Source organism: Aotus nancymaae, unplaced genomic scaffold (assembly GCF_030222135.1).
Source record: "Aotus nancymaae isolate 86718 unplaced genomic scaffold, 86718_ANA_hifiasm-v0.15.2.pri h1tg000029l, whole genome shotgun sequence".
NCBI classification, from domain to species: domain Eukaryota; kingdom Metazoa; phylum Chordata; class Mammalia; order Primates; family Aotidae; genus Aotus; species Aotus nancymaae.
In genome coordinates, this window is record NW_026988442.1 from 75,948,036 (window position 1) to 75,963,850 (window position 15,815).

General features: G+C 39.3%; 1 protein-coding gene across 1 annotated transcript in view; it reads right to left on the reverse strand.

The window, feature by feature from the left end:
* The window catches only part of UBXN4 (UBX domain protein 4), a 46,548-nt gene that overhangs the window by 23,612 nt on the left and 7,121 nt on the right, over nt 1-15,815 (reverse strand). The window contains exons 2-5 of the mRNA XM_012476738.3: nt 15,408-15,510; nt 4,872-4,900; nt 4,158-4,276; nt 3,031-3,205 (exon numbers count right to left, since the gene is read on the reverse strand). Of these exons, the coding sequence (XP_012332161.1) occupies nt 3,031-3,205; nt 4,158-4,276; nt 4,872-4,900; nt 15,408-15,510 (426 nt within the window). The remainder of the gene's footprint in view (nt 1-3,030; nt 3,206-4,157; nt 4,277-4,871; nt 4,901-15,407; nt 15,511-15,815) is intronic.

Genomic DNA, 15,815 nt, shown 5'->3' on the forward strand with positions numbered 1-15,815 from the left:
AAAATACAAAAAATTAGCCGGGCATGGTAGTGGACGCCTACAATCCCAGATACTGGGGAGGCTGAGTCAGGAAAATTGCTTGAACCTGGGAGGTGGAGGTTGCAGTGACCCGAGATCATGCCATTGCGCTCCAACCTAGGCAACAAGAGCAAAACTCTATTAAAAAAAAAAAAAAAAAAAAAAAAAAATTGGCCGAGTGCGGTGGCTCAATCTGTAATCCCAGCATTCTGGGAGGCCAAGGTGGGCGGATCACCTGAGGTTGGGAGTTTGAGACCAGCCTGACAAAAACATGGAGAAACCCCATCTCTACTAAAAATACAAAATTAGCCAGGCGTGATGGCGCATGCCTGTAATCCCAGCTACTGGGGAGGCTGAGGCAGGAGAATCGCTTGAACCCGGGAGGCAGACATTGAGGTGAGCTGAGATCGCACCATTGCACTCCAACCTGGGCAACAAGAGCGAAACTCCGTCTCAAAAACAAAAAAAAGAAATTAGCCAGGTGTGGTGGTACATACCTGTAGTCCTAGCTACTCAGGTGGCTGAAGCAGGACAATCACATGAGCCCATGAGTTGGAGATTACAGTGAGCTATGTTTGTGCCACTGCACTCCAGCCTGGGCGCCAGAGCCAGACTGCATCTCAAAAATAATTGTTTTTAGACAGAGTCTGGCTCTGTCACCCAGGCTGGAGTGCAGTGACACGATCATAGCTCACTGCAACAACCAGCTCCCCACCTTAAGCAACTCTCCCACCTCTCAGCCTCCTAAATGAGACTACAGGCATGTGCCACCAAACCTGGCTAATTTTTTATTTTTATAGAGACAGAGTTTGGCCATGTTGCCCAGGCTGGTCTGAAACTCCTGGGCTCAAGCAATCTGCCCACCTTGGCTTCTCAAAGTGCTGGGATTATAGATGTGAACTACTACATCTGACCAAAAAAAAATTTTTTTTAAGCTACAAAAAACTGAAATTAGAGCTGCTGCTCATCTCAGGTGAGCCAGAGCTTGCAGTTTTAGTCTAGCCAAGTTAATTGCCTATTAAAAACAACACTCTTTGCAGGAATACAAAGAAATCTGGAGTGTCTACAACAGTGTATAAGATATCCAGCAATTTTTGACATATAAACATGAAAATGTGACCCATTCTAAAGGGTAAAGGTGATCAACACAAGCCATCTTCATATGAGCTACATATTTAAACTATCAGACAAGGACTTTAAAGCAGCCATTATAACTCAAATGAGGAAAAGGGAAATATACTTGAAATGAATTAAAAAGATAGTATTAAAAGAATAAAATGTAGATGAAGAATACTCATTCTGCACAGCTTTTGCAACTTATGAATAAAACTGTTTCAAAATAAAAAGTTACAATGACGAGAGAAAGAGAAATCCTGAAGTAAAAAATTGTATAACCTAATTTTCTCTAAAATAAAAAATTCACTGGATGGGCTTTATAGCAGAATGGAGATGATAAAGAGTCAGTGAATTTGCAGATCAACAGAATTATCCAATCCAAAGGAAGAAAAAATAAGAGTGAAAAAAATAAACCTGTGGGACAATATCATGAAGCCTAATACACATGTAATTCATTCCAGCAAGATATATGGACCAAACTTCCCAAACTTAGCAAAAGTTACACATTTACAGATGCAAGAAACTCGGCAAACCAACAAAAGGATAAATACAAAGACAAATACACCTAGGCCTATCACAGTCAAATCGCTAAAAACCAAAGAAAGAAATCCTGAAAGCAGCCAGAGAAAAACCAACATACTCCATATGGGGGGAACAATCAGAATTTGTGGACACTTCTCATTAGAAAATTACAGAGACCAGAAGATGGTGGACAATACCTGTAAAGGTAAACACAAAATTTTTATATCCAGCAAAAATATCCTTCCAGAATGACAATAAAACAAAGTCATTTCACATAAAGAAAACTCCAGACCTGTACAGTAAGTAATGCAAAAGAAAAATTTTCAGGCTGAAGGAATATTATGCCAGAGAGAAACACATATCTACACAATGGAATGAAAAATTTTGCAAATGATATATATACAGGTAAATAAATTAAAGTAATTCTTCTGTTGTAGACCTAAATGAACATCCGTAATAGAGTCCCCAGTTCTGTACACATCCAGAAGTTGAATGATCCATGGAAGTAAAACCTCAAAATGAAACTGATACTTGTACTTCAAATAATCAAAACCTGTCATGTATAACTCCACAAGGCAGCATTAATGTTAATGGGAAGTTATGGGGCATCAAATTTCAGCTCAATATAAGGAAGACTCTTTCTAAAAACTAGAGCTGTTCAACAACAGAACAGGCTTCCTAGCAAGGTAATGAGCTTCCTATCGTTGCATGTATTCAAATAGAAGCTCAATGATTATTTGTGTGGGATGGTAGAGTAGAATCATCTTTTAGGACACTAATATTCTTAACATCTTGATTTATCTACCCCTCTGTTGCCTAATACAAAGCTCTATTACACCAAACAACTCCAACCACAATCCCAAAAATACAGAATAAAATTTCTCTTTTGCCTTTTCTATCAATGAGATTATAGTCACACTTCTCACATTACAAGCTCTATTTCTTAATTATCTTTTATTTCTAATTAAATATATATATAAAATACTATTCTCTTAAATATATATAGCATTTTACATGTTATAGAAACAATTCCAAATATAATACATTAGTTAATTTGAACCTTTCAAAATTCTCTAGGCTAGTAAGAGATTTATAAAACTGCTCAGTATCATGACATTCCTTAAAGCATATAGTGCAATATCAGAAATTAAAAATCAAGTGCTCTGGATTGTTGACTATTTGGGAGTCAAGACATTCACTGACTTTATCATCTTCTGACACTAAATAACACATGTATGTAAGACAATCTTTAAATTTAAGTTAAATAAATGTGAAGAAAAATACATACAATATATTTTTAAATGATTAATATTTAAATATTAAAATGTAGTGAAGGAGGTTCTACTATACTCAAAAAAGTACATTAAAAGTTACCTGTTGCAGTATCTGACTTTGCATCAGAAGTGGGTGGTGTCTCACAAAGCTCTGCATTTCTAGACTGAGTGTTTTCACAAGTGTTGTTAGGTTCAAATGAGGCAGATGGAGTAGACACTGAACTTTCTGACTGGCTGCCATTTCCTACTGATGTTTCACTTTTTAGCGAGTGCATCTAGGAAGAAAATAAATTGGATTTTCATTAATAGATAAGAATCTAAATTTACCATGGCAGTAGAGACCAAAATACAGGTTAAGTTGATTTATACTCTACAAAAGGAGAAGTACTCAACTCTCATAAATAGATGAATCCAAAATGTATAATCCTAAGCATGATATAATCACATTATAGAATTTACCTGCAAACTGGCAAGACCATAAAACGATTTGTTAAAGCACACCTATTGGTTTTCCTTCAAATTAGAATTCAAAGAAATAAGTTACAAGCTTCTATTAGCCATTTGTCCAAAGTAGGTAGAAGTGACAAAGTATTGAGTATAAAGTCCTAAAATAACATTAAGCAACATAAAGTTAGAGCCTTAATATGACAGTGGCTTTCTGTTTCAACAAAGTTATGGTGATGTTCATTATGTGTTGAGATTGGGGTAAAAGACGGTTGGGCGTGATGGCTCATGCCTGTAATCCAGCACCTTGGAAGGTCAAAGCAGGCAAATCACTTGAGGTCAGGAGTTCGAGACCAGCCTGGCTAACATGGCGAAACACTATCTCTGCAAAAAATACAAAAATTAGCCAGGCATGGTGGCACACAGCTGTAATCCCAGCTACTCAGGAGGCTGAGGCAGAAAAATCACTGGAACCCAGGAAGCAGAGGTTGTAGTGAGCTGAGATCGTGCCACCTCACTCCAGCCTGGGCAACAGAGTGAGACTCCATCTCAAAAAAAAAAAAAGAAAGGTAAAGAAGTCAGTCAAGTATTAGGTACTGGCTACTAGCACCTGTAACGTCATAATGCTGTTTACAAAATATAGTAACAACAAAGGCTGCGGTTGAACTGAGATCACACCACTGCCCTCCAGCCTGGGCGACAGAACAAGACTCCATCTCAAAAAAATAAAAATAAATCCAATTCCATATCATTTATGGAAACAACAGTTCTGTTCCTTCTTACCTGTCGGACTTTGTGAATTCTTGTAACAAGTTCATCCGCAGAAACGCTTCCTGCTATTACTTCCAAGGGAATTCCACTGTCTCCAATAAAGAAACTGGACGGAACACACACTACAGGATCTGTACAGTTTAATTAAGTCTAACCATTCATGTGAAACAAAAGGATAACTTTATGAAATACTATTGATAACAAAGGAAAACAAAGGATCTTTGTGATTTTCACAATATAATCTAACATGTTTGCTAAACAATTTCAAGTAACACATTGTTATACCTGTAGTATTAATACATGTGACATGTTAAATGATTTATGAGGTATATTCAAGAATCACTATATTCTCTTGTATCATAACTTCTTTTCCATCCATCCTGCTGCCAGCCAACTCTTGCAAGCTACCTGTAACAGTCCAACCCAACTGCTCTACATTGTTTTTCAGATTTTCACATTTTTAAAACTCTCTATTCTATCTTTAGCTACAATGTATTATCTCAATTCATGGGGTGCACTACAATGTTGAGTTACTTTCATATATGCTTGAAATTTCCTATAAGATTTATTTTTAATGTGGTCACACAGTAATAAAGTTTCCATAAAAAAGAATGCATGATTTCCTAAATAAAAATCAATAATTTCTAAATTTCATAAATTAACCAAAAGGAAGGTAAATAAATACGTATATGCATATATATAAGCAATTCTTTACTGAAAGGATACAGATTTGTGAAAACTGTAGGCAGGCTTCACTGTAACACAAAATCAAACAGAAAATCACTAGACGAATACAACATTTTATTTATTTATTATTATTTTTTTTTGACACGGAGTTTCGCTCTTGTTACCCAGGCTGGAGTGCAACCCAGGCTGGAATGCAATGGTGCGATCTCGGCTCACCGCAACCTCCGCCTCCTGGGTTCAGGCAATTCTCCTGCCTCAGCCTCCTGAGTAGCTGGGATTACATGCACACGCCACCATGCCCAGGTAATTTTTTGTATTTTTAGTAGAGACAGGGTTTCACCATGTTAAGCAGGATGGTCTCGAACTCTTGACCTCGTGATCCACCCGCCTCGGCCTCCCAAAGTGCTGGGATTACAGGCGTGAGCCACCGTGCCCGGCGAATACAACATTTTCTAAATAATGAGTTGTTCTAATAAAATTTATGGTACTAATCATAAGTATTTTCCTGAAACTACCAGTTTCTTTCACAGCAATCAGGTAGAAGTAAAATGTATTTCTTATTTCATAAGACTTCTTCTGGCTTGTTTTATAATTTTCAGATGAAAGAACTATTTGCAGCTGGGCATGGTGGCTCATGCCTGTAATCCCAGCACTTTGGGAGGCAGAGGTGGGTGGGACACCTGAGGTCATGAGTTCGAGGCCAGCCTGGCCAACATGGCAAAACCACATCTCTACTAAAAATATAAAAATTAGACAGGCATGGTAGCAGGGGCCTATAAACCCAACACCTTGGGAGGCGGAGGCATGAGAACTGCTCCGTGGAGGTTTCAATGAGCCAAGATCATGCCATTGCACTCTAGCCTGTGCAACAAGAGTGAAACTCTATAATAACAAAGGATTAAATGTAATACTCTATAATAACAAAGGATTAAAAGCAATCTATCTACCAATAAAAACTGAATATGCAATCATAGAAAAAGGAAGGCCGGCACTGCGGCTCACCTCTGTAATCCCAGCACTTTGGGAGGTCAAGGCATGTAGATTACTTGAGGTCAGGAGTTCGCAACCAGCCTACAACTTGGCGAAACCCTATGTCTACTAAAAATACGAAAATTAGTGGGTAGTGGGTGCCTCTAATGCCAGCTACTTGGGAGGCTGAGGGACCAGAATCACTTGAGCCTGGGAGGCGGAGGTTACAGTGAGGTGAAATCGCACCACAGCACTTCAGCCTGGGTGACAGAGAGAGACGCTTTGAAACAAAAAAAGAAAACAAAGAAAAAGATAGGAGGAGGGCGCCAAGATGGCCATGAGAAGGCAACACCGGAATGCAGCTCCCAGCGAATGAGACACACAGGGCTAGAGGACTTCACGATTCCAAAGGAGGTGCCGGGTTTGTTCCAGTGTGACTAATAGGGCACTGAAAATAGCCCATAGAAGAAGCCGCAGGGCGAGAGCCACCCACGGGGTGCAAATCAAGACACGGGAGGGGGAGGTTCCCACCTGAAACGTGCAGCTGGCTCGGTGCTCCGATTGGGTTACTGTGCTTACATCATCCCTCCTACAACCCACGGTCCACCAGAGCCCAGCCAGACCATGGGGCGCTGTGGGTTGAGGATGCACATCTGAGCTGGGCTCCCGCCAGACAAGTTGTCACAGGGACCTGGGCGGAAGTTTGGACTAACACCAGCGGGATGGACCGTCCCACAAAGGGAGGCAGAGTTGAAAGCAGGGAAACAGACCATAAGGCCTGGCAGGCTCCACCTCCACAGAGCTCAAAACTGAAGCCCTCGCTGGAGAGCTTGGCAGCAAATATACCAGTTTGACCCCAACCAGGAAGATCGAGCTCTGGGAGAGACGCCATAGGGAAGGCGAGGCCAATCTCACCTGCAAACAAAACTCCAGGGAAGGACCACCCACCCAACAACCTGACTAAACCCGAGAGCCCAGCAACGCCCTCTACAGGCCAAAAAAGATATAGCTCTAATCTCAACCAAAAAAAAATCCACTCAAGAGACTCCTGGAATCACCAACTTCAAAGATCAAAGATAGATATATCCAAGAAGATGGGAAAAAAAAAACCTCGCAAAAAGGATGAAACCGTCAAAGAACAGAATACCTCTTCTCCTCCTCCTCCCAGGCACCACAACTCCTCACCATCAAGGGAACAAAAAAAGACAGGAGAATGAATTTGACGACTTGACAGAAGCAGGCTTCAGAAGGTGGGTAATAACAAACTTCTCTGAGTTAAAAGACCATGTTCTAACCCAATGCAAAGAAACTAAGAACCTTGAAAAAAGGTTAGATGAAATGCTAACTAGAATAACCAGCTTAGAGAAAAACATAAACGACTTGATGGAGCTGAAAAACACAGCAAGAGAACTTTGTGAGGCATACACAAGTTTCAACAGCCCAATCGATCAAGCAGAAGAAAGGATATCAGAGATAGAAGATCAAATCAATGAAATAAAATGAGAAGGCAAGATTAGAGAAAAACGAGTGAAAAAAAAATGAACAAAGCCTCCCAGAACCATGGGATTATGTGAAAAGACCTAAGCTACGCTTGATCGGCGTACCTGAATGTGACGGGGAGAATGAATCCAAACTGCAAAACACTCTTCAAGATATTATCCAAGAGAACTTTCCCAACCTAACAAGGCAGGCCAACATTCAAATCCAGGAAATACAGAGAACACCACAAAGACACTCCTCAAGAAGAGCAACCCCAAGGCACATAATTGTCAGATTCACCAGCATTTAAATGAAGGAAAAAATCCAAAGGGCAGCCAGAGAGAAAGGTAGAGTCACCCACAAAGGAAAGACCATCAGACTCACAGTGGATCTCTCAGCAGAAACCTTGTAAGCTAGAAGGGAGTGGGGGCCAATATTCAACATTCTTAAAGAAAAGAACTTTCAACCCAGAATTTCACATCTGGCCAAACTAAGCTTCATAAGTGAAGGAAAAGTAAAATGCTTTATGGACAAGCAATTGCTGAGAGATTTCGTCGCTACAAGACCTGCCTTAAAGAGCCTCTGAAGGAAGTACTAAACAGGGAACGGAACAAGCAGTCCTAGCCACCGCAAAAACGTACCCAATGGTAAAGAACAAAACAGTGAAGAAGCCACGTCAGCTAACAGGCAAAACAACCAGCCAGTAACGAAATGGCAGGATCAAATTTAAACATAACAATATTAATGTTCAATGTAAATGGCCTAAACACCCCAAACAAAAGACACAGACTGGCAAACTGGATAAAATGTCAAGACCCATCAGTGTGCTGTACTCAGGAGACCCATCTCGCATGCAAAGACTCACAGAGACTCAAAATAAAGGGATGGAAGAAGATTTACCAAGCAAATGGAGAGCAAAAAAAAGCAGGGGTAGCAATCCTAGCCTCTGATAAAACGGACTTTAAACCAACAAAGATCAAAAGAGACAAGGGGCATTACATAATGGTAAAAGGATCAATACAACAAGAAGAGCTAACTATCCTAAATATGCACCCAATGCAGGAGCACCCAGATACATAAAGCAAGTTCTTAACAACCTACAAAGAGACTGAGACCCCTGCACAATAATAGTGGGAGACTTTAACACTCCACTGAACAGTACTGGACAGATCAACAAGACAGAAAGTCAACAAGGATATCCAGGACTTGAATGCAGATTTGGACCAAGCAGACCTAATAGACATTTACAGAACACTCTACCCCAAATCCACAGAATATACACTCTTCTCAGCACCACATTGCACTTACTCCAAAATTGACCACATAACTGGAAGTAAATCACTCCTCAGCAAATGCAAAAGAACGGCAATCATAACAAACAGTCTCTCAGACCACAGTGCAATCAAATTAGAACTCAGGATTAAGAAAAGCACTCAAAACTGCATAATCACATGAAAACCGAACAACTTGCTCCTGAATGACAAATGGATAAACAATGAAATGAAGGCAGAAATAAAACTGTTCTTTGAAACCAACGAGAATGAAGACACAATGTACCAGATCCTATGGGACACATTTAAAGCAGTGTCTAGAGGGAAATTTATAGCAATAAATGCCCACGTGAGAAACAAGGAAAGATCTAAAATCGACACCCTATCATCAAAATTGAAAGAGCTAGAGAAGCAAGATAAAAAAACTCAAAAGCAAGCAGAAGACAAGAAATAACTAAGATCGGAGCAGAACTGAAGGAGACAGAGACACAAAAAACCCTTCAAAAAAAAACCAATAAACAGGAGCTGGTTTTTAGAAAGGATCAACAAAATGACAGACTGCTAGCTCGACTAATAAAGAAGTTGAAACCCTGAATAGACCAATAACAAGGTCTGAAGTCAAGGCAGCAATTAATAGCCTACCAACCAAAAAAAGACCAGGTCCAGACGGGTTCACAGCCGAATTCTATCAAACATACAAAGAGGAGCTGGTATCATTCCTGTTGAAACTATTCCAAAAAAAGAGGAAATCCTCCCTAACTCTTTCTATAAGACCAACATCATCCTGATACCAAAATCTGGCAGAGACACAACTAAAAAAGAAAACTACAGGCTAATATCCATGATCAACATTGATGCAAAAATCGTCAATAAAATACTGGCAAACTGAATCCAAAGGCACATCAAAAAGCTTATCCATCACGATTAAGTAGGCTTCATCCCGGGGATGCAAGGCTGGTTCAACATACACAAATCTATAAACGTAATTCAACACATAAACAGAACCAAAGACAAAAACCACATGATTATCTCAATAGATGCAGAGAAGGCCTTTGACAAAATTCGACAGACTTTTATGCTAAAAATTCCCAATAAACTAAGTATCGATGGAACGTATCTCAAAACAATAAAAGCTATTTACGAGAAACCCACAGCCAATATCACACTGAATGGGCAAAAACTAGAAGCATTCCCTTTAAAAACTGGCACTAGACAAGGATGCCCTCTCTCACCACTCCTATTCAATATAGTATTGGAAGTTCTAGCCAGAGCAGTTAGGCAAGAAAAAGAAATAAAGGGCATTCAATTAGGAAAAGAAGAAGTCAAACTGTCCCTATTTGCAGACAACATGATCGTATATTTAGAAGACCCCACTGTCTCAGCCCAAAACCTTAAGCTGATAAGCAACTTCGGCAAAGTCTCAGGATACAAAATCAATGTGCAGAAATCACAAGCATTCCTATACACCAACAATAGACAAACAGAGAGCCAAATCATCAGCAAACTCCCATTTACAATTGCTACAAAGAGATAAAACACCTAGGAATACAACTAACAAAGGAGGTAAAAGATCTCTTCAAGGAGAACTACAAACCACTGATCAAGGAAATAAGAGAGGACACAAACAGATGGAAAAACATTCCATGCTCATGGTTAGGAAGAATCAATATTGTAAAAATGGCCATACTGCCCAAAGTAATTTACAGATTCAACGCTATCCCCATCAAGCTACCATTGACCTTCTTCACAGAACTGCAGAAAACCACTTTAAACTTCATATGGAACCAAAAGAGAGTCCGCATAGCCAAGACAATCCTAAGCAAAAAGAACAAAGCTGGAGGCGTCACACTACTTGACTTCAATCTATACTACAAGGCAACAGTAATCAAAACAGCATGGTACTGGTACCAAAACAGAGATATAGACCAATGGAACAGAACCGAGGCCTCGGAAGCAATGCCACACATCTACAACCATCTGATCTTTGACAAACCGGACAAAAACTTGCAATGTGGAAAGGATTCCCTGTTTAATAAATGGTGTTGGGAAAAATGGCTAGCCATATGCAGGGAGTTGAAACTGGACCCCTTCCTTACACCTTATACAAAAATTAACTCCAGATGGATTAAAGATTTAAACATAAGAAACAACACCACAAAAACCCAGAAGAAAACCTAGGCAACACCATTCAGGACACAGAAACAGGCAAGGACTTCACGACTAAAACACCAAAAGCAATGGCAACAAAAACCAAAATAGACAATTATGATTTAATTAAACTTCGGAGCTTCTGCACAGGAAAAGAAACAATCATTAGAGTAAACCAACAACCAACAGAATGGGAAAAAATTTTTGCAATCTACCCATCAGACAAAGGGCTAATATCCAGAATCTACAAAGAACTAAAGCAGATTAACAAGAAAAAAACAAACAAACCCATTACAAAGTGGGCAAAGGATATGAACAGACACTTTTCAAAAGAAGACATATACGAGGCCAACGAACATATGAAAAAATGCTCATCATCATTGGTCATTAGAGCAATGCAAATCAAAACCATATTGAGATACCATCTCACGCCAGTTAGAATGGCGATCATTAAAAAATCTGGAGATGGCCAGGCATGGTGGCTCACGCCTATAATCCAAGCACTTTGGAGGCCAAGGCGGGTGGATCACCTGAGGCCGGGAGTTCACGACCAGCCTGACCAACATGGTGAAACCCCGTCTTTAAAAAAAAAAAAAAAAAAAAAAAATCTGGAGACAACAGATTCTGGAGAGGATGTGGAGAAAAAGGAACACTTTTACACTGTTGGTGGGAGTGTAAATTAGTTCAACCATTATGGAAGACAGTGTGGCGATTCCTCAAGGATCTAGAAATAGAAATACCTGCGTTGACAGGTAGGATCTTTAAGAGAAAAAAAAAAAAAAGAAATAGAAATACCATTTGACCCAGTAATCCCATTATTGGGTATATACCCAATGGATTATAAATCATTCTATTATGAAGACACATGCACAGGTATGTTCATTGCAGCGCTGTTTACAATAGCAAAGACCGCAAAGATCTAGAACCAACCCAAATGTCCGTCAATGATAGACTGGGAAAAAAAAAAATGTGGCACATATACACCATGGAATACTATGCAGCCATAAAAAACGACGAGTTCATGTCCTTTGTAGAGACATGGATGAATCTGGAAACCATCATTCTCAGCAAACTGACACTAGAGGAGAAAACCAAGCACCACATGTTTACACTCATGGGCGGATGATGAACAATTAGAATACTTGGGCACAGGGAAGGGAACAACACTCACAGGGTTAGGTGGGGGAGTGGAGGGGAGGCAAGGGGAGGGACAGCGAGGGGGTACGGGGAGGATGGGGAGCGATGACACTGGGAGAAATGCCTAATGTAGGTGATGGGGCAGGGATGGTGATGGAGACAGCAAACCACCATGGCATATACGTACCTATGCAGCAATCCTGCAGGATGCAGGATGTGCACATGTACTCCAGAGCCCCAATACAATTAAAAAAAAAGAAAGAGGCCGAGTGTGGTGGCTCACGCCTGTAATGCAAGCACTTTGGAGGCCAAGGTGGGCAGATCACCTGAGGTTGGGAGTTCAAGATCAGCCTAACCAACATGGTGAAACCCCATCTAAAAAAAAAAAAAGAAAGAAAAAGATATAGAAAAGCATGTCAAAATGGTATTAGCACTACTTTTCTAAAACACGGAAGAAAAACAAACATAAATATATTTTCTTGATTTGGTTCCCTCCAGAGAAGGGAGCTGAGTGGTCAGGGATGGAAGAGAGACTCTGTAAGACCAGTAAGAGATACTGATCAATGTAGATGCTTCCAATAATCAAACAAATGCTTCCAACAACTAGAATTTTCTTTTTTTCCCCTGAATGTAAAGCATTAGCATAAAAACATTTAAAAACACAGTAAAATATCAAGAAAAAAATTACCAAAAATCCTACCATCTCAGAAATTGTAAACTTTTTATGCATTTCCTACTAATCTATTTTCATTGCACACTATCTCCAAAAATGTATATACACTAAATTGTTCCCAAAACACTGGGTGACTTAGTTACTATGTAATAAAGAAAATTTATTTTCCATGATTTGAAGGTACACTAGATTCTATCAGCATGCAGTTTACAGTGAAACGAACATGAACCATCACTATACATAGGCATCCCTTCATCTGCTAACAAAAATTTGTTTTTAAAAATGCCAGACACTTTCTTCAGCACTGCCTGGAAAAAAAAAAAAATGCCAGACACATTAGTCTGTATACAATCTCAAGAATTTTGAAATTCTCATGTCCTCCATATTCCCTGTAAAACCCTACATTCTTCTTGCCATTGCCAACTCTAGAAGGTGCTTCAGGAAGGTGATGGACAATAAAAATAAAATGATATACTTAAATTGACAGATTCTGGGTTTTTTTTTGTTTTTTTTTTAGAGACAGCGTTTCACTGTGTTAGCCAGGATGGTCTTGAACTCCTGACCTTGTGATCTGCCCACTTTGGCCTCCCAACATGCTGGGATTATATGCATGAGCCACAGCGCCTATCCAGATTCTGTTTTTTAAAAACTACTCAGTAAATATACAGTTTAGTAACTGTTCTGAGACAGGTTATACTACAATTTGACATTTTTGTTAATACAGAAAATTTTTACATAAAGATTACAAACTTATAGGCAAATTTCTGAATGTTTTAATCTTGACAGTGATTTTTTAAACCTATTATTCATTCTAATATTATCAATATCAAAAGGACAGGAATACCACTTTGTAAGTCCTAATGAATTAATGTTTTCAGCACCAGGCACAGTGAAGCATGCCTGTAACCACAGCTATTCAGGAGGCTGAGATGGGAGGATCTCCTGAATCTAATATTTCAAGACCAGCCTGGGCAACATAGTGAAATCCCACTTCAAAGAAAAAAATAAGTAATAATGTTTTTAGGTACTGATCACTGATGGCTGCTAAGGAGAAAAGACAGGGCATTATCTGTCTTCTGATGGAAGACACATCACAATCTATGAAGTAGTCTTGGGACAAGATGGCGGAGGGAAAACAAATCTGAATCTGCCTATCAATTTAGGAAACAGGAAAGAACCAACTTGACACTAACATGTTGCAGTCAACAAAATCCAAACTGTAGGAAACCACAGAACAGGCCGAGCGTGGTGGCTCACGCCTGCAATCCAAGCACTTTGGAGGCCAAAGCAGGCAGATCACCTGAGGTCGGGAGTTTAAGACCAGCCTAACCAACATGGTGAAACCCCGTCTTAAAAAAAAAAGGAAACCACAGAACAAATGTATAGAATAACCTGGTGTCTTTAAAATATAAGTTGCAAAGAGCAGGAGAGTTGGAGGAGAAGCCTACATACTGAGGAAAATCAATGTATCCCAATGTGTGGACCTCGAAAAACTTTGAACCAAAAAGTTGCAATAAAGTAATAAAACTACGACTTTGATGAGACAACTGGAAAGTTGAACACTGGCTGGTTATTTGATATTAAAGAATTATTATTAGTTTGTGAAGTATTAATATTATAGTTATGTTTAAAAAATTAACAATCCTTATATTTCAGAGACATACTAAAATATTTATAGATGAAGTGATATGGTGACTGTGATTTGTTTCAAAATTATTTGGATTGAGTGGAAATGGGCAGGGGTATAGATGAAACAAGACTGACCAAAGCTAGTTGACAAGTACGTGGGGTATGTTCCACTGTTATTTTCATATATGTTTGAAACTTCTTATAATAAAATTATTTTTTAAAGATGGGGAGGAGGAATGGAGAAACAAAACAGACTTGTGGACATCAGGTACTGTGAGGAACCTATAAATGTCTTTATTTCTACTGATTCAATGACTCCATTCCCAAAAACAGGATTCAAGACAGTGAGTAATCAACCTCTCAGAGATATTCAATGTATGTATGATTTACCGCTACTTCCAAGTTTTTAGAAGGTGGAGATCACTGTTCTTTTTGCATTCCTGGTACATGTTAGATAGCCACTTGATAGAGTAGGAAAGCTTGAACTTTTTTCAGCAAGATTCATGATGAATTTAGCAAATGGCAGTCAGAATTTAAGATCATAATATGTCTTAGATAGCCAAAAACATAACATAAACTTTTTTTTTTTTTTGAGATAGAGTCTTGCTCTGTCACCCAGGCTGTATGTAGTGCAGTGCTGCAGTCACTGCTCACTGCAGCCTCAACTTCAACCTTCTGGGCTCAAGTGATCCTCCTACCTCAGCCTCCCACTGGGATTACAAGCACGTGCCACCACACCAGAGTAATTTTTGTTTTTTTAGTTTTTTTTTTAGTAGAGACAGGATTTCACTTTGTTGCCCAGGGTGTTCTCAAACTCCTGACCTCAAGGGATCCACCTGTCTTTGCCTCCCAAATTTCTAGGATTATAGGCATGAGCCACTGTGCCTGACCAACATTCTTTTTTTTTTGAGACAGTTTCACTCTGTCACCCAGGCTGAAGTTCAGCAGCATGATCACAGCTCACTATAGCCCCAGACTCCAGGGCTCAAGTGATCCCCTTACCTCAGCCTACCAAGTAGCTGGGACCACAGGCACACACCACACTCCTGCCTGATTTTATTATTATTTCTGTAGAGACAGGGTTTCACTATGTTGCCCAGGCTAGTCTCTAACTCCTGGGCTCAAGTGATCTTCCCACCTCGGTCTACCAAACTGCTGGGACTACCCAGCCCAACATCAACATTCTTACAGTCCAAAAGTATCACTATAAATCACAAAGATAATACTTATAAATTTTAAAACTAATAAAATATTAAAACATAAACAAACCTTTTGGTATCAATTTTAATAGCAACAAAACTGTTTGAAGATGCTTCTTTAACTTTATCATCTTCCCAACTTGCAGCCATCTGGGTAGACTGTTCATCATCACCTGTAAAACATTTCAAAAATTCTTATACCAGGCCAGGATCTGCTGATTGCAAATTCCTTTTCCCTGGAAAACAGAAACTTCAAATAAAACATAATCCCACCAATACTACTTTCTGCCAAATTTGAAAACGGAATTTTCCACTAAATGAAAAGTGTGACTGCATACACAGTTCACATAATAAAGAGCAATGAAAACAAACTACATTGGTCTATTTAGATGATACAAAGTATTTCCTAAAAGAAGCCATCTAAATTATGATGCAAAAAGTACAATAATAAGTAGTAATGGGTAGAAACACACAGTGC